Genomic DNA, 26792 nt, shown 5'->3' on the forward strand with positions numbered 1-26792 from the left:
ACGTTGAAAACCTTGTGCCTAACTTAATGAATAAGACCAAGTACATCGTTCACTATCGCAACCTACAGCTGTACCTGTCGTTGGGTATGAGGCTGACTAAAATACACAGGGTGCTCGTGTTCAACCAGAGTCCCTGGATGGAACCTTACATCAGAATGAACATAGACCTCCGAAAGCTTGCCACCAGTGACTTTGAGAAAAACCTCTACAAGCTCATGAACAACTCGGTGTTCTGTAAGACTATGGAGAACCTGAGGAAACGCGTGACCGTGAAGCTGGTCCGGTCGAATGAGAAAGACAAGCTCAGGAGACTGATAGCCAGTCCGGCATTCAACCGTAGCAAGATATTCACCGATGACCTAGTTGCCCTACACATGAAGAAAAGCCACATAAAATTCAACCGGCCTGTTTACGTGGGGATGAGCATCCTCGATTTATCCAAACACCTGATGTACGACTTTTACTACAACGAGCTTAAGAAACAGTACGACGACAGGTGTGAAGTGCTGTACACTGACACGGATTCCCTGCTGATGGAGATTCGAACCGAGGACGTGTACGAGGACATGAAAAAACACCTCGATTTGTACGACACTAGCGACTACCCCAAGGACCATGCCATACACAGCACGGTAAATAAAAAGGTCCTAGGTAAGATGAAGGACGAGTGTGCTGGCACGCCCATAGCCGAGTACATAGGTTTGAGGCCTAAGATGTACTCCATACTGAAGGCCGACAATGGTGAGATCCGTAAGGCGAAGGGTGTTAAGAAGTACGTGGTGAAACAACACATCAAACACGCCAGATTCAAGAAAGCCCTGTTCAAGACCTGTACCTTTAGACATAAAATGAACACACATAGAAGTGATGGGCATAGGATATACGGACTGACTGTAAACAAGACGTCCCTGTCGCCGATGGACACTAAACGTTGGATAGCTATTGATGGGATAAACACGTACGCGTACGGGCATGAGAAAATTGAACCAAGAACATAGATGTATATCTGTCACGGAACCAGAGAAAGTTTGAGGCTATTTACTATAGCCCGTGTGGGTACTGGAAAGGAGCTAGCGCTGTAGATAAGCTGGCTAAAATGGCGCGAGTACCCCCGGAGGAGGCCAAAGCGTGGCTTGAAAAACAAGCCCTGTGGCAGATCTATTTGCCACCTCCACACTACGTGCCTAGAAGGAAGTTTGGTATTAACATACCCAATAGCGTTCACCAGGCAGACCTACTGTTCCTACCCCACGACAAGAGGTACAAGTATGCCTTAACCATCGTGGACGTGGCCAGTCGCTATAAGGTAGCTGAACCATTGACCGCGAAAGACTCGGTCCAGGTAGCCCGCGGATTCGAGCGTATATACGAACGCAGTCCGCTGACGTGGCCAACAGAGCTGCAAGTTGACCCCGGGCGGGAGTTCATGGGTGTCGTGCCACACCTGTTAGACAAACACGATACAAAGGTCAGGCGTGGCACGGTAGGAGCCCATCGCAGCCAAGCCATACTTGAGAGATTCAATAGAACGTTGGCTGAGCGCTTATTTGGTCATCAGTATGCGAGGGAGATGGCCAACCCGGGGAAGCCATCGACTAAATGGGTCGCGAGGTTACCTAAGGTGGTGACTGCAATCAACCATGAAGCCACCCGTCTCACCGGCAAGAAACCGGCAGACGCTATCAAACTAAAATCAATAGTGGCAGAGTCGGCTGCTCCATTGCGTGGGAAAGAGAAACAGATACCAGATAGGGCCCTAGTTAGGTATCTATACCAGCCGGGGGAACACGAGGGTGATAGCCATAAGCGAGCCACCGATCCTATATGGTCAGTCAAAACTTACAACATAGATAAAGTGGACATGAAAGCCGACGAGCCGAACTTGTAGTACTTGAGAGATGGGCCAGGGAGAGGGCTCGTTAGACAGGAATTATTGATCGTACCGTACAGCACAATGTTACCTCCTGTCAACACAGCATAGCCACACGTGGATAGACCCGTTAAACCGGCACACTTCAAAGATGTCCCCGGTAGCTCAGTCGGTTAAGAGGCGCGGTTGTGAGGTGCACATGTGGAGTTCGTATCCCGCTAGCGTCTCAAACTTTTTTATAGTAGGGGTAATGGTAGCTGGATCAAGGGTCCGGCCAAAGCCTTATTTCACAAATAAGGCTTTGCAGAGGCTTTTGTTGGACCTGGTCCAAGAACAAGACCGCGACACGCGGAAAGCACTATGTAAGAAGTACCATAGAGCTTTCAATATTGTGGACGGGACTGATACTGCTCTTATGGCAACCAGCATGGGACTAGGGGCGGCAGGTGTTGGGTTGTTAGCTACCATCGTGGCTACCCCCGTAGTGCTAGGCATTGAAATAACAGCTGGGGTGGTAGGGGTGTTAGGGTTGGCGCTTAAGTTTGCATCACGCAGACTGCATCGTAAAGCGTTGAAACATGACGAGATCAGGGTTCTGGCTGAAGCAAAGCTGAACACAGTCAGTGAGCGTATTTCCACGGCACTCACTGACAGTAAGATCTCAGAGGAGGAGTTTCGTTCAATCCTCTCTGAACTCACAAAATATAATAAAATGAAACAAGAGATTCGATCCAAGTCTCGTAAGTCTGCTATCAGCGAGGATGAGAAAAAAAAGTACATAGAACAGGGAGTACAAAACCCCCGGCAAGCCTTTATTACGAACACCAAAGAGATTATAGGCGATTCACATTAAACTGTTTCATCGAGGTAAACGTGGCATAGCGGCACGTTAGACGCAGCCCAGCTTTGGATGATACAATCCCAGGATAGACCCGTTAAACCAACATACTTCAGCCATGTCCCCGGTAGTTGAGTGGCGCGGTTGTGAGGTGTACATGTGGAGTTCGTATCCCGCTAGCGTCTCAAACTTTTTTATAGTAGGGGTAATGGTAGCTGGATCAAGGGTCCGGCCAAAGCCTTATTTCACAGATAAGGCTCTGCAGAGGCTTTTGTTGGACCTGGTCCAAAACCCCCATTCCCTATACTACTCAACAAAAGATGAACTCTGCAGACACATCATTCATGTAGATGAATGTGTCTCTTGTAGTATTTGATTTCCATTTTTATTTTGTAGGAATAGGAACCTTGATAAGTTGGAGGGGTTGGGGTTTTTGCTTTAAACTTTCTTTGGGGGACAGTTGCCATTGATATTCGAAGTGTACAGCAGGTTCGTGGTTTTTATACTTACTGTGATCAGCACCCTCTCATGGACACAGAAGGATTACCATACCGTCCCCTTGATAGTTTATTGTAAGCAATATATTTTGTAATGACCAAAAACTTAAATACAAAATATCAACATCATATTTTTTCAGTCTGTTTTGACCTGTGTTCATTATCATCGCTTCGGACTATGTAGAAGTCATTTCAGTTCATGATTCATATTTGTTGTGTGGTTGGGTTAAAGCGTAGGCTCGTCACGCCGAAGACCCGGGTTCGAATCCCCACATGGGTACAATGGGTGAAGCCCATTTCTGGTGTCCCCCGCCGTCATATTGCTGGAATATTGCTAAAAGCGGCGTAAAACCAACTCAGTCAGTCAGTGTTGTGTGGTTGAGTTGTCTATATAGTGTATTACATACCTAATGCTTAATTCATTATTACTTAACATACAATGTTTTCTATTAGTGTATAAGTCTTGTATTATTGCCATATCAGCAAACTCTGCTTAGTTCAGAGGAATCATATGCAGACAAGTTCGTCATGACTCAATATACCAATGAGAGTACACGTCAAAGTGTTCACTATGCAGAGTTGTTTCCCTTGGTTAAACATAATCCGCTGACTGTTGTTTTGAATTGACATTTTATCCAGATTACGATGTTAGTTTTAAACTAATGTGCGGCTGTGTCCACCTTTATGTGTTACACAAGGGTGTTGAAGCATCTTATTCTAAAATTAAATTCGGCTCTCTGCCACATTGAGATAGGATATGTCATTATATGACTGGAATACTTTTCCAAGTTAAAAGCTGGATAACTTTTCAGCATCGTGAACATGTTCTACTTTGTGAAAATCCTTAAATCTCATGTCTGCGATATTGATTTCATTATTTAATTGTCCATTGATCAATAGCCATGCACTGTGATCAAACGTGTATATCTAAAACTTTTTTTTTAAAAATATATTCGTGTATATATTGATTGATATCTCATTTTGTAAGATATTGCTTTAAAAAAGTGATGTCAGAATGTATTTAACAAAACACAATTTACGGACGACTGCTTTATTATTCAATACTATAAATGTTCAGTGTCGATCTTTATATTCAAGCAAGACTGCTTTATGATGGTAAAAAGGAATTCTGCTGAAAGAGTACTTTCACACTGCAATAAACAAGTTGCATTCCATAACTGTGTCATTTGACTACCTCTAAGAAATGAGACTTCTAAGAAACAACTATGTATTTGTATGGCTTAACGCATTTATTCTTGTATGCCCTTACATACATAAACAAGAAACTGTACATTCTATATGTAATGTCATTGGATTGATCATTGTATTGATGCACTGAGTTGTTTTGGAAATGCTGATATTATCGTTTGAATTGTGAGCGCGATATTGCTCAGAATTCATGAACGTCACAATCTGTTACTAACAGGGAGTGTGTTTATGTCGGTGGCACTTACCAGTGTCACTAACAGTATCAGTGGTCCATTTTGTTGGTGCAGCCTGACGATGTCCCTAAACTTACCAGTTGCCCATTATGTCGGTGGAAAGAACATCTATCCATCCATCCATCCATCCATCCATCCATCTATCTATCTAATCATTTGCGGGTCATGTGCAGGAATCATGACCACTTAGCTGCCAATAGGGTTGTGGTCAGCCAATCGTGTTCTCTATGATAACAAAGAAGGACGTGGAGAAAACTTCTCTAAATCTCCTGTTTTGATTATGATACAGTAATACATTGCTTTATCTTGCATTCAAATTTATCTGTTTTTCAAAATGATATATTTTACATAATTATGTCAAACCTGAATACCATGAAATAGACGACCTGGCGTATGCATTTAAAGACATTTACACACTGAAATCATACAATGTGAGCTACTTTCACACAATCTGTCGCAAGTACGGAAGTAAATACATTTCGTAACATCAAAACCTGCATCTGTGCCACATGTGCCCCTGTCTGTAAAGGAGCACCCTTCACAGCAAGATATTAATAATGTACTTTGTACCTGAAAAATCGGGTCTCCGAAGACAAAACTGTCTAATTACCGGTGTGACAGAGTTGTATCTCTTAGGTTAGTACGCAACTCGTATCTCCTAAACATATGCGGGTAACTCCTAATCACGCGTGGGGAACTCTAAATTCCAATAAATCTGGCTCAGGTGTCATGAGCATAATAATACGGTGTGTACGTTATGGCTCTTAGACATTTCCGACACTGACGATAGAAGGTGTAGGGCCCCAAATGCACCCAGCGCTCTACTACCGTCATGACTTGGGCCGTTTCGTGTCCACATTTACCTGGGATTCACACACACATACTTGAGAGCTGTCAATGTGTCCACATGAAACAAAAGCAGATTTAAAGACATTCTGAAATCAAGAACGTGTGCCGATTTTGTCCAAGCATATATAAGACACCTTGAAATGAAACAAAGCACCCATGAACTAATAAAGCACAAATGACAAATTAAGTAAGTATAATCTATACTAAGGATAACACAAGCAAAGTCTGGAACCATTGGCCTGTTGATAAAGGACATCACAAATCTACATATTAAGGACGCAGAATTATCTAACATTGCCATCGTCTGAAACATTATGGCACTGACTGTAGACGTTTTTGTGCTAAGAAATATCAGTTATTATTTACCACAATGTCCAAAGCGCCTTTCACTTGAGAACAAGCAGACGAACAGCATGACAAAGAAGATCTGGCATTACTTTCAGCCCTAAATGTTTAAGTGCAGGTAGCAGTTTGCCCTTAAGAAAACTGTTATCCTGTTCAGCACTACAACGCGCTTGTTCTCTAAAATCCACCTCAGGCTGTCTGGCTCTAATACCTCGTAAGGCTTGGATCTTCTTTTCGTGATTCAACTTCAATTCTTTAAGCTGTGCTCTAATATCCTCACAATCTCTGGATTCACGTTCAGCACCCAGCTGTTCTAGTTTCTTCAGGAACTTATTGTTTGTTTCTTCATGGTCCTTTTCGAGTTTCCTCACGTGTCTTCTGATCTCATCTAGTACTGATTTCATGGCTTCTTCGTTTTCACGCCTTAGTTGATCTTCCCTTTCTTTCATAACCTTTTCGGCCTCCTGAAACATGGCATTTGTATAAACCTTCCCTCCGTTGTCCTGGACCATCTTATCAATAACCTCCAATAAAGTGTGTACATCTTGTTCCTTTTCTCTCTCTGATCCTCTATTATTGAACGTGACATACCGGCCACCACAATCCTTCAGAACAGATTGTAATTTGCCGGGGTCTTTTCCGATAAAATCTTCGATTGTTTTACCATTGGAAATAAGCTCATCCTTTTTAGTGAAGAGAATGATTAAGTAATCCAACATGCCTCTACCAAATAGTTTCATGAAATGTTCAACTGTATTCTGTTCTTCCTCTGTGAATCTGTCAACTCTGACAACGAGTAGAAAAGCATGTGGTCCCGGAGCAGTCATCCCAACACATTTGATGACCTCCAGAGAGATGTCTTCAATCGACATGTCTGTGTCGTACAACCCTGGTGTGTCAATAACCTGAAGACGGCGCCCGAACCTGTTGCTTGTGCCACGCTTGCATTCTCTAGTAACACCGGTTGATCGCAGTGAACTGTGAAAGTCATTCTTATCAAGGATGGTTTTTCCAGTGGAACTTTTCCCGGATCCTGTCCGTCCAAGAAGAACAATTCGAACCTCTTTGCCTTTATTGACGACACTGGAGGAGTTGCAGACAGCTCCACCGCCAACTGCGCCATCTGCAACAGCCGAGGGAAAATATGTATTCATTAAGCTGCAACTACTTCCATTGAAGAAGTGGAAACCGATTTAGCATATCCACCTTCAAAATGGACCATCCCGGTATGTATGATTTTTTATTTTTTTTTTTTTTGGGGGGGGGGTTGTTTGTTTATTTTTTCCTTTATAACTGAATATATAGTTATCAGTTATCTGCATTTTGTGTATATTTATTCATTCATTTACTTATCGAAATAGTATTATATAACATACATTAGATACACTACGCTTTTCCACATGATCAAATCAATGTCTTAAAAAGTTGCATAGAACGGCCGAATAATAATTCACACTGACAGCTGCTCTTAGGAAACAAGACCTATATCTGCATGTTTGTAGTTTAATGCCGCAATCCCGAATAATCGAGGTCTATGACTGCGGTCTGTAAATATTCTAGTGATTGACATAATAAGCGTCGATCCACGCTTATTATACCGACATGTACCTTCATGTGTCTGGTATGTAGTACATTGTACAAACCTCCCTGTGCAGTTGTATCTTCCACACCTGTTTCGGGTGACGTTTTGGAGCTGGATGAATCATGAATGTCTCCCTCAACGGTTCTGTCCCATGGCCTGTCGGAGCCACACATCATACATTTCCAAGCCTCCCCGTTGTTATTGAACGTACATGAGGTGCACTCCCATTCTAAAACGTGAGATACGGGCATTGTATAAGCTAACGGGCGAAAGATAGTACAATGTAATTGAAAATTGAAAAACATGTTGTAAAATGTGGTGGTTTCTATTTAAACATCACTCATTCCTTCAAAAGTTTGTAATTAGTAATCTGTCTGCAACCATATGATCCCTTCGATGTTTGAAATGTCAGTTGAGTCAACTGAGTCAATTAAAATTCAACGTCAATATTTCAACCGTATAGTGAAGAGAAGATTTATGTTAATATTTTTCACATAAGGACAGTCAATTATATCAGCAAGATATCACAATATTTGACTAAAAACTAAATATTTCAAATATTTAAATAATCTATTTAACACAAACATAACATATCACATTTAATACAATAAAAATACGGGCTATACATCGTCAGCAACTGAAGTGAGATCACCATACTAGGGACCATGGGGACTTACTGCACCTTTGCCAGCGTTTAAAATTCCCGCTTGCCCGACCGTCCAGAACGGCCTATTTTCATCTCGGACGGTCAGATTTCAAAGGTAGCCTGTCCGGTGGTCGGGTAGATGTATTACCCCTAACGGTAAATATTTCATAATATCAGACAGGTTCTCTTGTCGACAGTTTGAGGTGTTTAAGGTATAATGATAATTATGTTAAACTGTTTACGATTGGACAGTTCATTTTTCAATAACCAATCACAACACATGCACTTTCAGTTTACCAAAACTCTGTGCATTGCCTCTTAGTGCTATGTTGTTCATTGCGATGCTTGCAAACAGTAAAGTAATCAGAAACCTGATTTTTGTTTTCACTGCTGAAAACCGGACAGACTCGTTTGTATCCATTCGTCACCACTCGCCCATTTCCGTAATCTCCAAGAACGCTATTCGGCTTGTCGCGGAATAACACGAGTTGGTCACGAATGGTTTGTATCCGGACTGGTAATTTTTACCAGTTCGGCTGTCTGGCTTGGAATTTTGGGAGTTTTAAACATTGCCTTTGCTACCTGCGTGGACCCTAGCTGGATTTCCACCATCCCATCAGCTACTTGCGATTATACAGGGATTTAGCCAATATTTAGAAAAACAAATATACTTTAAATGTTTGGCAGAGCTAAATATACTATGAAAATTTTGGCATTAACGTACCCTCTCAGGAGGACAATACTTTCACAATACCTTAGCCCATTTGAGGACACAACCACTAACAATCTCGGTTGTATATTTAATTTAACGAGTATAATATCATTTATCTATTTACGGAACAGATCATTCACAATGTGTGTATTAATTCAATTTTATTTAAAAATCCAAGAATTAGAAACGAAGTGACTTTAGTGAGTGAGTTAACATTTAACATCACCTCGGCAATATTTCAGCCATATAGTGACGAGAGAGGTTTAGCATACACAATAAATATAAGTTGTTAAAAGGAAGGAAGGACTGTAAAATAACTAGAGTATCACAGATGGTGTCTAAAACTAGCATGGGAATCTAAAACTATTTGATCTATTAAGACAATACAATATAAAAACAGGCTAGAGGTCGCCAAGAACTGAAGGTAGATCACCATACTAGGGACCATGGGGACTTACAGTGCTTTTGCTACCTGTATGGACCCTAGTTTGATTTACACCATCCCTTCAGCAGCTGGCGATTGTAGGAAAAATTTAGCCGAAGTTTAAAATAACAAAACTACTACGGTTACAAGTCTGGTAAGTGTGGTGTGCTGTGAGCACAGAGCTCAGGTCACGAATCAGATGAAGTTAAGCAACGTCGAGTTCGGACAGTCCTTGGATGGGTGAGCGTGTTTGGCAGCTTGACTCCTGAGAGTTTTTCGGACTTCAGTCCTGCCACACAACGAGGCACATGTGATACATGTGGTCTCACCTTAGGCAAGTGAGTTTGTTCAAAATTGCCTCTGTTCACCCAGCAGAAAATGGGTACCCGGTTGGATAGTCATGTTACTATAACCTTCTAGCGCCTAACATGCAACTTGGGTTATCCGGGGTAATAAGAATTATATTCCGATAAAGCGCCACAAGAAGATGACTTATTGTTATTATTATTATTATTAAGTGTGAGTTTAACTTTGAAAGTTTTGGGACTTACGACTCCGAGGTGACTTCAATAAGATCCTTCATGCATGAACCTTTGAAATGTTTACCCCTTATGATGGAAAAAACGATACTGCAAAGCAGAACCTGCTTGACCGTAAGTCTTTCATCACAAGGAATACAAAAAAGGAGGATCCTCATCTTTCATCCGGTACTCATTAGTATATCTAGAATGGCCACTTACGGCATCGTCTTAAAATGACCTGGACTGACAGATTAAAAAGATGTACCCGATAGTTGACAATTTCACCACACGTTCTTCTTACCGAGTCGCTTTCTTGGTTCGATACTTAAAAGCAATGTCATTATTTAGCATTGTCAGAATTTCTAACTGTGACATAGATATGCCTCTGTCACAGACAAAACTGAATGTCTGTTTCATTGACACTTATGTGTCTGCCTGCCTGTGTCTGCTAATGACAATATGCAATACACCACTTCAGTCATTGACCACATGCATTTGAACTTAACACCTATCAGGCTATACACCATAAACAAAACGCATTGATTTATGGCTCTTGCACCTGGGTTCTGTCTCTGTCACATGATGCAATTACACAGACAGGCAGGTGTAATACTTGACAATGTACACATGACATGTTATGATGTCTGTTGATTGCAAAATCTTATACACAAAACAATGAGCATGTATTTACAAAACCCAACCCTGAGTATATCGGCAAATGAACCAGCCAATGAAAGCCTTCTTTACGCTTAAGTGACCACCCTCTCTGACTGCGTTGGGTATCCCGGATGGTTCGTTTCGAGGGAAGTAAACCCAAGTACAAAATATTGCTGTTTGACTTGCGATCGTATGCTTATAATTTGTTTTTTTGTTTGTTCATAATCAGCAATGTATATAATATGTCATGAATGAATGATAATTGTGTTTTAATTATGTTTCTCTTTTTCTGCTGCATCTAAGCTTTAAATATTACAGATTCACCTGTGTTCTATTTTGCTGGTTTAAAGGGGACTCACAAGCCTTTTATCTTAGAAAACTTCTAAACCGTAACACTGGTCTTACCAACTGCCAAGGTGGAGTTGGGAAAAACCGGCGCGGAGAGATTGTCAAAGTCATTATTAGAAGCTAGCTATAGGGCTTCAACGAGTCCATTTTCTTGGACTCGAGTACTCGAGGGATGAGACTCGACTCGGACCCGAGTACTCGAAATTCATACCTTTCAAGAAAACGATAGCGTAACTTGCATAGCATGTGTTCCGATCACACAAGTGAACTTTATATCGTCATATGAATAACATTTCCTATTGGACAGAATCAGTATTTGGATGTTTTCTTGACAAAATCTTTTTTTTCATCGTACTTCTTGTACTGCCTGCAAAACGCAGTTATTTACCGCACAGGCGGCATTTGGTTATTTTTCTCTTTTCACTATCCAGATCAAGATACGCCCATACATTTGATTTTTTTTATCTTTCTCCATGTCTATCAATTGTCAAGATGGTTACCTAATCATTTGAAGAATTGAAATCTCAAACGATGTATAATATTTACTCTCATCTGCAGACTTTTAACAACTAATACCATACAGCCACACCTTGTGAGGAGTAAACGATTTAATCTAGGTGTTAATAATAAAACATCATCCGATGGGTTAAAGAATTCAAGGTACATAGAACTCAGTATGTCAGTGTCAATGACTATCAATCTTCTTTTCTCTCAACCTCTACTGGAGATCAAAATGGCTGTGTTCCTTCATCCGTACTCTTCGTTTTGTATACCAATGGCTGTTACTTGTCAATATATGACGTTGTTTAGGAGAAAGCTCATTTGAGTCTACATGAAGGCTCTCAATGGGAGATGTCGAAAGGCATCGAAATCTGAGTCCTTTATGTTTCTTAAATTACTTTTGCAGGTCCCAGCGTTAACATGGGAGCCATAGTCCAATTTAGAGTGAACCAACAATGATCTATATAGGTGAAGGAGGGTTGTTTGATCCCCTCCCCTCTTCCTTCAGACATTGCTTCGGAAATGTGACCAAAGTCATTGCTGTCAATCGCTCTTCAATGAGCTTCACTGGGCTGCCCGCAAGGACCAAAAACCCCATGAGTGCTCTGTACTCAAGCTTATCCATTTCTGCCGTTTCAATTGGAGTACATGTGATTAGATGTCACTTGACTGAAAACTAGCGATGTGTACATGGAAATATTACGTTTATGTGAATGATATAAACCACTCTTCAATATCATATGGATATTTTTAAGTCAGCAACCAAGCCTTATATACTTATCACACAATCCTCGAATTCTTTTTTGGTAGCTACGCCTCACTATTATCCTCCCAGAACTTTCCACAAGACCGCCCAAGACCGGAAGCAAGAAACAACCAAAGGGAAGCGTAGCTCTTACTCTCAGCAGGCGGAATTACATAGCCTCAGCTCAAGATGCGAGTTCAAATCACACTCAGCGTTTCAGACCTATAATAACTAAAACGTAATTAATGTGACATCTTTATCAACACAAACACATTCTCATAACAATACTTTGATATTTAATAAACTCTCATAAACGTCAGGCTGGTTCGACCCACGACATTAATCTTAAGAAACTCAGAATTCAGAGTATCACCGGACTGGCCAATGAGCCACTGCCTTCTGGGCCTAGGACTCTAGGCAAAATGAATAATATTCATGTTCATGAAATGTTTACGTTCATAGACACGTGGTATCATTTCAAAAGTTGTAAATAATTATGTTCAGGGCACGGCGTGACCAGCCGATCGATAGAACCGGGCCAATTCTACAACTCATCTAGATGAAGTCAGTGTCAAAGTGGTATGTTTTGCAAAGGAACACTATTCGTTGAACTAGTGCCCTCAACCACCAGAATCCCGCCATCCACCGACAGAGGGGCGCAAACACGGCAAACAGGCTGCCCAACTTGGTCGCCTTTTACGACCAGCAATGGGGTGCTGTAGACCTATACCTATTCTGCCCCGGGTCTTGATCCTCACGATTGCCTGGAAATGCGGGAAATTTGTGCCCCCAAAACACTTAAGCAGTTGAGTATCCGCTCAATATCGAGTATTACCGAAACAAACACAATTCAGAAAAGAACATTTCACTGTGAACCCAAAAGACTTTAAATCCAGTACAGCAAAGCTGTTGCTGATAGATCTTTCACATAATCAACCTGTAACACGTCACAATTTAATTCTGGACTCACAAAAGTCCAGAAACTCTCCGCACTGTGGTCACTTTATGACAAGGGATTTGACCAAATTAAAGATGCAGTTGTTATGAATATATGCCAAGGATGAAAAAATGGAAAAATGTTTTATCGAAAACTTTAAATTTAAACTCGCTCGCCCATGTGCGAGAATGTTTATTTTCGCTCAGAATTCATGTTTTGGAGGTTGTAAATGAATGAGTGTATGTTTATAAGCATCATGACACAAATTTCAACTCATTGTAACTTAATTCGACTAACTTTGAGCGATATTAAAAAATATTTACTTTTACTCAAAATACATGTTTTTCCATGTTTTGGGGGTTGTAAATGAATGAGTGTATACTTATGAGTATATCATGACACAAGTTTCAATTCATTTTGACTTAATTCGGCTAATTCAGACCGATATTAAAAAAATCTCGCCCATGAGCGAAAAACATTTTGGCCCATGGGCGAGAATATTTACTTTTACTCAAAATACATGTTTTTCCATGTCTTGGGGGTTGTAAATGAATGAGTGTATACTTATGAGTATATCATGACACAAGTTTCAATTCATTTTGACTTAATTCGGCTAATTCAGACCGATATTAAAAAAATCTCGCCCATGTGCGAAAAACATTTTGGCCCATGGGCGAGAATATTTACTTTTACTCAAAATACATTTTTTCCATGTTTTGGAGGATGTAAATGAATGAGTGTATGTTTATAAGCATCATGACAAAAAAAAAAATTGTTAGAACTTATTTCGACTAATTTAGAGCGTTATTTACACAATCTCGCCCATGGGCGAGAGTCTTTACATTTGCTCAAAATACATGTTGGTTTCGTGTTTTGAAGGTAGCAAATGAATGAAAGAACGTTTGTAAGTATCATGATAAAATCTTTTGACTTAATTCGGATAATTTGGAGTTCTATAAGAAATATATCGGCCATGGGCTAAACTATTTCTTTTTACTCAAAACTCAGTAATAAATGTCAGTCCATAATGGGCGAAACAGTTTGACCCACTGGCAAGCTAACCTAATTTCACAATTAATTTGTTTTGGTTTGCGAAAAAAAAAATTTACAAACTTATTTCTACTATTTATGAAAAAAGAATGCGAATTGCTTCGTTTTATCCTGTTGATCAGGGTTGGTTGAAAACAAATGTAATGAAAACATGTCACTGATGAAAAACGATTTGAGTGTGAGTGAGTTAATATACTCCAGTATATCGTCACATCGGCAATATTTCAGCCATATTTTGACTTGAACCAATTAAACATTGATGAGGAATAAATGTATAGTATATAACCTGTCGTCAAGGGACAGTAAAATATCCAGAATATCAATCAGATTTAAACCTAGCATTTAATATTTATATAATAGCACTATTTGGACAATACACAAAATGAAAACATGTTATAGACAGCCAGCAACTGATTTTAGATCACCATGGGGACTTACGGTACTTTAGCTACCTGCGAAGGACTTACATGGTCCCTTCATACGTTGGCGATTGTGCACAAATTTAGCACATGTATCCTACTATTATAAACCTGGTATATCTAAATTTACTTAAAATGTTTTGAGACTTACGTACCCTCTCAAGAAGACAAAACTGTGAAACCCGTGAAGGTGCGGGTTAGAATTGGCCTTCAGTAACCTATTCTTATCGTAAGAGGCGACTAACGGGATCGGGTGGTCAGGCTCGCTGGCTTGGTTGACACATGTCATCGGTTCCCAATTGCGCAGATCGATGTTCATGCTGTTGATCACTGGATTGTCTGGTCCAGGCTCGTAAAAGACCGCCGCCATATATCTGGAATAGACTCGTAAAACTAAACTTCATCCAATTACGCAGATCGACCTGTTGATCACCGCCAGACTCGGTTTATTTACAGACCGCCGCCATATAGCTGGAATATTGCTGAGTGCGGCGTAAAACTAAACTCACTTGCTCACTCACTCCAAACTGTGAAAAAAGGAACACCTCCAGCTACCAACAATGTCAACATGAACATAATGGAGTCCCTGCATCAATACATCTTCAAGACTAAACGAATTGATAAATTATTCTAGACCAATATCTATACACAAATAATGAAATGTAACTGCAGGTTCAAGGTTCCTAAGCACGTACAATGCACATTTATACTACCTCATGTAAGAATGTCTATCTCTGATTGATTCACGTGACCTTGAACAAATTACCATGTATGCCGGGTGCATGGTCGTACACTGCTTGGGTGGTGTAGTACAAATCATCAGGCAGAATATATCATTTTATACCCCGCCCCATGGAAAAAACATGCATCCGCGGCAGTCAGTGAACCGTGAAGCAGTGGTTCAAATAGTGTCCTCTCACTTAGCCAGATTCTGTCAAAATAGGTCTCTCACATAGCCAGAGTGGGATTTGGCTGACTAGGGTCAGTGTTTTGATAACACTTAGTCCAGATGAGCCATAGCCTGTATCAACACAATGCTCAAGTAGTGACATTAGTGAAATTTGTATTAAAGTTGGACATATTGATATGGTATTATTTGAAATTCATTGATAAAACTGTAACAATTAGAACCAACGATCCGATTCATCAACGATGAATAACAAAATCCTATCCTTAATAAGAAAACAGAATCGTGTACATAACGTTGCTTGTAAGACTGAGAGTATTTCGTTCACTTGAAAAACGATTATCTGAACGATAACTCAGCTGATAGCATCAGTTTCGATTATAGGAAAAAAAGTCCTCGGAAAAAAGTACCGGAAAAAAGTCCTATCATTGTGAAAACAGATTAAATGGATGTTGACATCAAATGTATTGTAGAGGAAACATAAAGTGATTGAGTATAAAAGACATGGATACTGAGTTAACCAAGAACAAAGATATTGTAACTGGACAGATCTAATCCAGGATTTAGCTTGAGTTCTGTTTGTCAAAATGTGATTTTAGCTGCATGAATCAAAGAATAATGTTCACAACAAGATTGTTTTAACAAACTGGCTTGTGGAGTACTGTTTGAGTTCTGTTTGTCAAATAAAACGTGATTTTAGTTGCTTGAATCAAAGAATATTTAGTGTTATATTTTAACTATTTTAAACAACCGTGTGGGAAGTAAATACACACTTTCCTCGTTCCTGCTAATGGAACGTGATTAGATTATCCGTTGTTTGCAACACGGAAAACGGAAAGTTTACAACGCGCCCGCCCAAATAATGCAACACGGTAACAATTTGTTCAACTGTTTTTATGGAATGTTTTTGGGGACATTTTGGAAATGCTACGTAATTTGCATACACCATATCCTAGGTAGTGAATATCAGTAATCATCCGTTGTTACAGTTTCCTATACACTATAAATTAACCCCCTCAATATTGTTTATGAAAAGTAAATGTATATATGAATGGCCAATGAAAATAGCGTTTTCAGAAGCCGGTATCTATAATATCTGCGTTTTTCATGTACATACAATGATTACTCTCTCTCTATTGGATTGATCAAATTCTTCATAATCAAAATTTTTCATAAATCAAAGATTTATGTGTTGGTCCATCCCGCGATCTCGCACTTGGGACGGTGGACACTTTTAGCTCAAAATTTCAAGATCCCGAGAAAGGGGGGTTGGAGGGTGGGAGGGGGGATGTGTGTTGACCAATTGGAGTGGATAATAGTAGCTGCTGGGACGTAGAAGTCCGTTGTTTTACAGAGAACTCCCATCTCGGCTCACTGTCTCTAGGTTTCCGAATAAGAAACAATCTCAAGGCACAAGCATGACGCCTGAGACTTTAGCTTTGTGGCTGAAGTCTCTTGACAAAGTTAGCAACAGAGTGGGTTGGTTGGACCATGCGAGTAAAGGTCGTCCGAGGAAGAACATCCTGTTCCGAAGGTCCCGTCACGACACTGTATGAGGGTATACTGTAGTTTAGTGGAAGGAACGTCCTTCCAGGTGTTGGCAACGACTGAGCCGAAACATAAACATTAATTAATGTCCAAACCGTTTCTTGCACACACAGAAAAAACTATCGTGATCAACAATTTGAGAAACATACGCGGAAAACGACAACGCTCCATGCAAAAGAACAAGGACAAAACACTGTTTAACTTATTAATTAAACTACACTGTATATTGTTTTTACAGTACAACGACTTGGAAGTATCCTATAAGTGCAATAAAATCGGCTTATAGATATAGTTTGTTTGCCCTCAGAAGATATGTATTAATTAATGTTGCGCTTCATCTGTCAGCTCACGATCATGATTATTCGCCGTACAGTCACTATAAAGAGACTGCTAGGTTTTTTTCCTTTGCTGCAATACCACCACCATGTCACGGTGACCTACAAGTATCCATGTAAAGGGAAATACAAGACAAGGAAATCAAACCTGTGTGCAAGCGAAAGGAATGGACGTTTTCTCCACTAATGTGCTCCACTCTACACATTTTGCATTTTCTACATTCATCTTCATTTTCGAAGGTGCAGGCAGGACAAGGCCACACTGGAATAAATGAGAACATTATGTTATTATGGTCAAAGGCCTACACACACGTATCAGAGAGGAGGTGTGTGTAAGTGAGTGTGTGTGTGGGTGGGGGGTGGGGGTATTAAATAATCATTTTGAAACCGGGTAAAAATGAACGCCCACCCGTTCTCAAAAAGCTGTATCCACCCCTGGAATCCTATGAATATTTATAGGTCGTTTTGAAGGTACTCATGCAATCTGATTATAACAGCGAATGTACAGACCGAGCGACCTGTATTGTGATCAGCTGATATCCGCTGTGTTGTGGTGGCAGACAGTGGTGGAGAGCGTTGCAAACACTTCGTATTGAGTAGTACAGGACAACAAAGACTGTACTCAGGCATTCAAAGGTGTGCAGGGGACGACAACGAGCACTGTAATGGCGGCCCCCAATAAGGTAACATGTGACACAAACATCGAGGCTAGTGGGCGGAAAACAACCAGCTTCGCGAATGTTATGCATATCGAAGCAGAAGTGCATGTAAATCATCCAACTATCGCTAGCTGTGAACACACAGACGGTCAGATGTCGGAAAGTAGGCAAAGGGGCATTACCATACTGGAAGCAGTGACAGGCCTTCTGAGTCAATTAAGAGGGTGCAGTGTCATCCCTCACAAAACGCATGTCAGAATTAGAAACAAACTTAGAAGTCAATCTCAAGTTTTTAATCACAACTACAATAGAGACAAGTCAGGAATATTAAGAATGAATTGCAGAAAGATTTTTCCAGGTTGAATCAAAAGTGAACAAATTAGAGCAAACCTACTGAAATAGTACAAAAAGGTGTAGCCTCTCAGAATGTTGACCCATGCTTCTTTGTGATCAAAGGACGAAAACAAACTTCGCAAAATTAAACACCCCAAGAGATAAAGAACACCACTGATGACATGCTAATCAACTCAATACAATTAGAGGGTGAAGAAGTAGTGAGATGTGAAGGTAATGTCAGAAAATATGGAGAAAGCAGAAATCCAGATCTCATAGTCTGCCAGCTTGGAACCCCAGAGCAAAAGCATTTGGTTATGAAAAACAAAAATGAATTAAAGAATAAGAAGAATATTGAAAAAAACTACATCGATAATTACATGACAAAGGATGAGCTTAAAGGCCAGGGTTCAAACCTATACACAGATGGGGTGTGGCCTCCTTGCCTTGTCAAAGTCTTTCGATGCAAAGCAATGCAGTATTCAAGTACATTCCATGTAATATCACAAAATGGACTGACCGGTTCATGATGAAATTAAGCCATAGTGTACAGAAGTATGTTATGGCGGCTCATGATAAAATTTATGGATGCAAACAGCCTACACAATATACATTATGAAAAAATATTTCCTCAATATATTTTTTAAACCAGATTTGAATTTCAGCCAGGTGGTCAGAGGAGGGGCATTTGCATAGAAACAATCCTGTGAGTAGGTTAGGGTTTCAATCAGGGTTTTTATATTTCAGGCAGGCTGTGAAAATGACCCCTCCCCACTCCCCTGACCCCATGCTGTGCAGGTTTAGGGCTATACACTTATTTGATGCTGACATCACCATGTGGAAGATTTTATTTTCAGAAAATACGTAAAATTTAAAATTTCGTATATGCTAATCAAATATGTCAAATAGTCATCACAATATGTAGTGAAGGGTTGTAGGGCATTTACTATAAAGGCGCATGTCTTTTCTAGTGGTAAATTCCAGGTAAACCTTTGACATCGCCCGGCTCTTCCCAGGCACCCATAGCCGTTACAGTCACTCATGGACAGATAACATCTACACTGCTGAGGAGTAACCAATGGGAAACTAATTGCGAAACCCTTGTTTTGGGATTGTTTTATTTAGGTTTGCACCCCGGCCTTTAAGGCAGAAAAAAAACCATGCGCATGCTTCTCAAAACGTTAGACAAGGAAAACATGTTGAGACTCCACAAGAATGGGAAGCTGTCTTCGACCAACAACACACCTAAGAAGACCCACTAGGGCTAACGGCTTGGGGTATGGAATGTCTGGGGTTTTAAGAAAAATGTGAAAAATATTGATGCTTAAATAACTTTAAATGTGATGCCATCAACTTTCCTGATTGTGACATTATTGGACTATGTGAAACATTTAAAGGGCACAGATAAAGTTGAACTCAACAGATATGAGTGGAAAGGACAGAACCGTCAAAACTTACATGTGCGCGCTAAAAGATGATCTGATTGAGTAGGAATTTTGGTGAAGAAGGACGTATTTCCATATGTAAAGAGACTGACTGACTTTAACTCAAAAGGAGTACTGTGAACACAGATATGTGGGCATATAAACCAGACATGTACATGTGCATTGTTTACCTGCCTCCAAGTAGAACAAGTCGGATCATAGAAAATGAACTTTTTCTGAACTTTGTATTTCTCTCATATACATTACATGTACATCATGTACATTAGTGGAGATTTTAATTTTAGATGTGGAAATGTACAAGATATCATTGAAGAAGTAGACAGCTTGGAATTAAGAGAGGTTATTGACAATGTAATGGATATTAATGTCGAATGACTTATAGATTTTATGACAACTTTCAGTTTATGCATGTTGAATGGGCGTCTTGGTACCTAAGACTATACATACTTGATTGCACAAGAAAAATCTGTTGTGGACTATCTTTTAACCCCATATGAGCAGTATCAACATGTGAAAAAGTTTACAGTACACAGAATCAGTGACTTAATCAGCAAAGCTGGTCTAACCCTCCACCAACGTTACCAGAACATTCAGTCTTAACTTGGGAAATAGAAGATTGTTCAATGTGTATAAGTAATAATTCAGAAAACACAAGAAAAGCTGAAAAATGTATTGTGACGTATAATGTTGGAGATATTGCCTTTGATGTCCTTCTCAGCAACGAAAATATGAATCTATAACAGAATCGGATATCACAAATTGTGCAGTCAAGTTTGAACCAGTCAGGTTGGAATGAACTATATAATGAACTAGTGTCAACCATTAAAGAAGAAATGAACACCAAACTTGAACATTCAGTGATTCATATTAACGGGGACACGAAGAAGAAACCAAGAGCAAACACATACTGGTGTGAAGAGTTCCAAGTAAAGTGGGACACTCTAGAGTGCAACAAAAAAGAATTTGACAATCTACATCGCAAACATGAAATATTTCATCAAAGAGAAAAGCTAGTTAAAACCACATATTCTTATCCAAACCAAGTACATTTTTGAAAGACATTGGGGAACTTGGGATCCAAAATGAGAGGAAAATCATGATACCTGCGGAAATAGTCACAGAAGAAAATAACGTTGAAACTGGTCATAATCTTGTGATGAACAAATGGGAAAATAATTCTCTTGAATGTTAAACCCTGCCATAAGTACAGAAAACATGCAAACATATCATAGTTAGGACATGTATAACAAATTACAGAAGATTACTATAACTGAAGTGGAAGATTTAAATAGACCAATAAGTATAGGAGAAGTTTCAGAGGCTATACTACCATTGAACATGAAAAAGGCGCCAGTAATTTACAATATTCAAGCAGAGGTTATGTAGCTGAGTTTAGCTGACTGCTGAGTGGTCTCAACGATGGAACCTCTTAATCAACATTATAAGTTGTATGCTTCTCTCGAGGGTAAGACGGTCTGATGTACGCATCTTTGAAGCAGTGTTACCCGAGCCGGTAGACGAGGGATAACACTGCCACAAAGATGGGTACATCAGACCGTATTACCCGAGCGAGAAGCTTACAATGTATTTATCTTACCGCCATGATAATTGTACAAAATATAAGTTTATTTTATTTTGAAGATCAATAAGCTCGCTACCGACTATATGACAAATAAACAAAAATGGCGTCTGCCTCTCGACTGGATTTTTAATATCAGTGAACCATATTCTTGCAAGCGTAAAATGGTTAATAATGTTTAAGTTGAGTGTGCAAACGATGCAATGTATAAAATATCCTATTAATACCAGTGAAATTCTTAAAGCAGTTAAATCAATGAAAAATAATAAGAGTCCGGGCATTGACGGCTATTCAGTCGAGTTCTTTAAATTCTTCTGGCTGGATTTGGGAAAGTGGATCCTTCGATACATAAATCAATCATTTCAAAATGATCACTTGACTTTGACCATGAATAGGGGTGTCATAACTTGCATACCTAAACAAGGAAAGGATAGAAAATATTTGAAGAACTTGCGCCCTATATCTTTGTTAAACGCCATTTATAAGATTATAAGTACATGTATCACTAATAGACTGAAAGTTACACTTGACCATCTGATACATGAAAATCAAACAGGCTTCATTCCTGGTAGATGTATCAGTGAAAATATAAGACTGTTAAAAGATATCATGTTTGAAACTAGAAAACAAAAAAAGAAAGGCCTTTTATTATTAATTGATTTTGAAAAAGCATTTGACACAGTCTCAAAAACATTTGTTAACAAGGTTTTACAAAAGTTCGGATTTGGCCCATACATGCTAAAATGGATATCTATACTAACGAAAAATGCTACCTCCTGCATTATCCAAAATGGACATCTATCCGAATTCTTTCCTAATAACGGAGGCTGTAGGCAGGGGACCCCGTCTCGCCATATTTATTTTTTTATTTGTAGCAGAGATCCTAGGTATCATGATTCGTGCAAATGCAAGTATTAAGGGTATTATCTTGAATAACAAGGAATATAAACTAGGTCAATATGCTGATGACACCCAGCTCTTCCTGAGGGTTCCGATGTCAGCCTAAAGGCTGCTATGGATACGCTTTCTCTTCTACCGCATGTCAGGATTAAAATAAATATAGACAAGACAAAAGCCCTGTGGATTGGAGCTATGGCTAACAGTAAAGATATAATATGTAGTGAATATGGGCTGGACTGGCACTTAGGGAACTTTGAGGTTTTGGGTATTGTTTTAAATGCTGATTTGAATGACTTGTGGGTTATCAACACCAGGAAAAGGCTAAAAGTTATATCAAACATTCTTGGGAATTGGCGAAAAAGGAAGTTGACTATTATTGGGAAGATAACTGTAATTAAAACATTGGCTGTATCTACTTTAGTACACATTTTCACATCTCTCCCTAATCCTCCTAAATGTTTCGTGGATGATATTGAGAAAATGTTTTTCACTTTTATCTGGAGTAGTAAACCTGATAAGATTAAGAGGATGACTATGAAAAAGGATTACGGAGAAGGAGGAATTAGGATGATTGACTTAAAATCCTTTATTGCTGCATTGAAACTAGCCACTATTAAGAGGTATTTTAACAATGACGCTAATAACCCTTGCAATGTTCCTATTCGTCAACTTGCTCAGATTGGCTCAAACATTGATCAATTCTGCACTGTGGACAACCCATATTGGAAAGATGTTCTTCTATCATGGAAGAGATACAGAAGCTTATTCATAACTGATGAGAATGATTTGTCTAAAATACTTTCTGAGCCCCTTTGGTTTAATCACCAGTTTGTGGATTCATCCTTTTTTCTTAGAAGTTGGTTTGAGTATGGAATCACTGAAGTTAAAGACCTCTGTAAATCCGTTGGTCTACTCTCTTTTAACGAGTTCAAGAACAGATATCCAGTTAGAGGAACATTTCTAGACTACAATAAACTTTTGAAAAACATCCCTGTCTCATGGAGACATACTGTCAATAATTCAATTAATGAGACTCAAAATCTGGGTATTAATGACATAGTGTATGAACTTATTACACCTTCAAAAGGTTGTAGAAGGTTCTATGACAAATTGATTAAAACATGTGAGCTACCTGATGTGTGTAACAAGTGGGAAAGTATGACTCAGATTGCATTGCCTTGGAGTATTGTTTTTACAAACTATAGAAAGTGTACTCGGGATGTTAAATTATTGGATTTTCAATTTAGATTCATCCACAAGATTATATATACTAAAAAAGAATTGTTGAAGATGAAATTGATTGACAAAAATATTTGTACTTTTTGCAAATCAGAACCAGAGGATATTATCCATGTTTTCGTATCGTGTGAACATGTACAGATGTTCTGGAGTGAACTAAGGATTTTTATTAACAACACCTTTAGCATTGACATTGAACTCTCAGATTTCAAAATCCTATTGGGACTTAACACTGGCTATGATTTTATTAACAACATTATTCTCGCTGGGAAACGATTTTATATATATCTCAAGTATAAACAACAGACGGCTGCAAATGTCAGGATTTCTGAAAATAATACAGAATATTGTATTTGTCGAAAAATACATAGCTAAGAAAAACAACAGGCTTAACAAATTTCACAAAAAATGTCCTCATAGCTTTGTTTCAAACTTTGAAAATCTGCAAGTCTCTGGGCCAATAAATAACCAGCTCCAACATGCCTACGACCCATGAGTTGACTGTTAGAGGTCCTATAATAATAATAATAAGAAGAAGAAGAAGAAGAAGAACAATGACAAGAATATTAATTACTCAACAAGCAGGTAACCCATGAGCTTGTCGCTGCAGTCATGTACTCCCCGACTTATGTACCTATACTTTCACACTCTGAAAACTTGTAATTTGTTGTTGCCAAGGTATAACCAGCTCCAAGTGCCTTATCCATGGTGTTTGCTACTGGAGTAGTGTACTCCCGGATTTTGTATACCTATATTATCACACTTTGAAAATTTGAACTATTTGTTGCTGATGTATAACCAGCTCTTACATGCCTGTAACCCAGAGAGTCTGTTGCTGGAGGGATGCACTCCCTGACTTTGTGTACCTATGTTTTCATACTTCGAAATTAGTAACTTTGTTGCTGATATATAACTAGTTAGAACATGCCTGTAACCCATGGACTCTGTTGTTTGAGTGGTTCACTCCCTGACTTTATGTACCGATGTTTTCATATTTCGAAATAAGTAAGTTTATTGTCGATGTATAACTAGCTAGAACATGCCTGTAACCCATGAAGTTTGCTGCTGGAGTTGTGCTTTCCCTGACTTTGTATACTTGTAACTATATTCTCTCACTTTGAAAATTTGTAACTTTCTGTTACCAATATGTAACCAGTCCCGTCTCTGTATACCTATCTGAAATGAATAAAAATATTATAAAAAAAAATAAAAATAAAAAAAATATTTTAAAAAAAGCAGTGAAAGTCGGTAAAATAAATGTGTACATAGTGAACTCCAAAACAGCTAATCGAACAGTTTCGAACTCCGTGCACTGCATGCGCCATATTATCACGTCAGCGGATGATATTTTTTCCAGTTGTCACCCCCCTGGGATGGGTTACACGGAAACATGTCAAAGTGTCATTGACCAATTAAATTAAAGTATTTTACATGAACGTAAGATAAAGATAAAACAAAGAGTCTTCAATGCAGTCTCGTGTCAATACCCAGATCAACAGTGCACGTCAGTCGGGTGATATAATAGAATAATGTGCATAATATAAATGTTTAAGTATGTGGATAAATGAATTTTAAGATGATAAAATATCTGTAATGTTTTAAATATGGTGTCTTTAAGGCCTTATGAATCCCGGTTGTCATATATGTATTTTACTACTGCATATATTGTGAACTGTAAAAACGTAATAATTATGTTTTACAGATTAAAATGAAAATGCAGCAGGGAGGGTTCGGGTGATCCTCGCAGTGTCTGGCTGGTAAGGCTCATCATCAGCTCAGGGCCCATGCCTCAACTGCACGCAGCCCAGACAGCGAATGGGACTTCTCCCAGGAAACGCTGCCTAGTACGTCGAACCAACCAGGAACCTTCCGGAGAATATGTAGACTCCCCAATTCTGCTGCCTTCTGCATTACCCAGGGTGTCAGAAGGGCCGTGATCCCGGTGGAGTACCCGGGTACTCTCCTGATCTACGCCAAGAGATCAGGAGGTACAAAACCAGGGCACGCAGAAAAATGGGGAATCTAACGACAGTGTACTTGTGATGCAATCGATAAATTTCAAAAGCAAGGTTCGCATATTTAGCATGCTTTTCCTGAATCTTGCTAATCAAGTTGCTGTCAAAAGGATCGTAGTATTTCTGTTATTTTAACTTCCGGCTAAATCTACCTACATCGCCAGCGGCTGAAGGGATGATGTAAATCCAGCTAGGGTCCATGCAGGTAACAAACGTAATGTAAGTCCCCATGGTTCCTAGTATGGTGATCTACCTTCAGTTGTTGGCGATCTTTAGCCCGTGTTCTATATTGTATTGTCTTCTTTAATTACAATCTTTTAGTTTAACATGCTAGTTTTATGTTCATATATGTGATATTCTAGTACTTTTACTGTCCATCGTCGACAGGTTTTACTCTCCAAAATGTTTTCATTTTTTATTGTATAAATTGTTTTCGTCATTATATGGCTGAGATATTGCCGATGTGACGTTAAATATTACCTCACTCACTAACTGCTGTCAAAAGGGACAGAAAATTCAATAATATAAATAAATTTATTAGCTTTAGCAGAAAGAACAAGATCAGGTTTGTTGGCTGGAATTCTTGAGAAAAGTTTGAAGTATCATTTTCCATGACGCCGTGGATCTCGGAGTCAAAGCCACAGGCATGACGAAGACGATAGTAGAAACAACGAACCATGCCAGCATGCCTTTTTAGATATGCTGTTTGAGCCAAGAAAGAGCATCCAGTGACAAGATGTTTGGCAGTCTTTTGTACCAGTTGACCTCACGTAATCGGTTAAAAATGCCCATTGAATATTTTTAACTCATAAATAATGTTATGATAGGTTATATAATAGATATATTTGAGAAAGTCCCGTGATCTACATACTAATGGACAGAAAATGTGCAGATTGTATGTATGGTAACTTACTTTTGTCAGTTGGACGTTGTATCAGTCTTACAGGATATGATGTGCGATATATTCTATACCTGAAAGGAGACAAAACATAAATCCTGAATCTGCTATAAATAGGTGACACATATAACGATATTTGATGATGACCATTCCTTGTGGAAAGAGATGTCCTCCTCTAAGCCGAACTTCGCTGTATCTGACTTTGTTATTCGAGAAACGAACATCCATGTTCGAGGGGCTATGAAAACGTTTTGAGCCTAAACTAATTCTGATACGAGGGACAGTCAAAAAGTAGTCAGCCTGCCCTGGTAAATGATACAAATGCAGCTGTTTTTTATGTTTTATTTTTCTACATATTATCTGTCAACCTCAAGCAAATTGGTTTTGCTACGTTCCAGCCTTACGATCCCCATTTTGTTTGAAATTTTATTTTGGTACCCCCCAAAAGCGCAAAATCTGCAATAAATGCACCACAAACTTCAGGTAACAAAATATGCAAGAAACATTTTGTGTGTTTGAGATAGGTAGACGTCCGCTAGAATCAAGCTAAG

At 39.2% G+C, this 26792-nt stretch overlaps 1 protein-coding gene across 1 annotated transcript; it reads right to left on the reverse strand.

The window, feature by feature from the left end:
• Positions 1-4376: 4376 nt before the first annotated feature.
• On the reverse strand, positions 4377-26312 carry LOC124275095 (GTPase IMAP family member 9-like). The gene is made up of 5 exons (XM_046710583.1): positions 26257-26312; positions 17322-17435; positions 7485-7652; positions 5190-6964; positions 4377-5141 (listed from the first exon to the last, which is right to left on the reverse strand). Coding segments are annotated over exons 1-4 (1365 nt in total). The 5' UTR covers positions 26258-26312; the 3' UTR covers positions 4377-5141; positions 5190-5882.
• Positions 26313-26792: the final 480 nt, after the last annotated feature.

This window comes from Haliotis rubra, unplaced genomic scaffold, assembly GCF_003918875.1.
Source record: "Haliotis rubra isolate DU_JTF1 unplaced genomic scaffold, ASM391887v1 Scf1980, whole genome shotgun sequence".
Classification (NCBI taxonomy): domain Eukaryota; kingdom Metazoa; phylum Mollusca; class Gastropoda; order Lepetellida; family Haliotidae; genus Haliotis; species Haliotis rubra.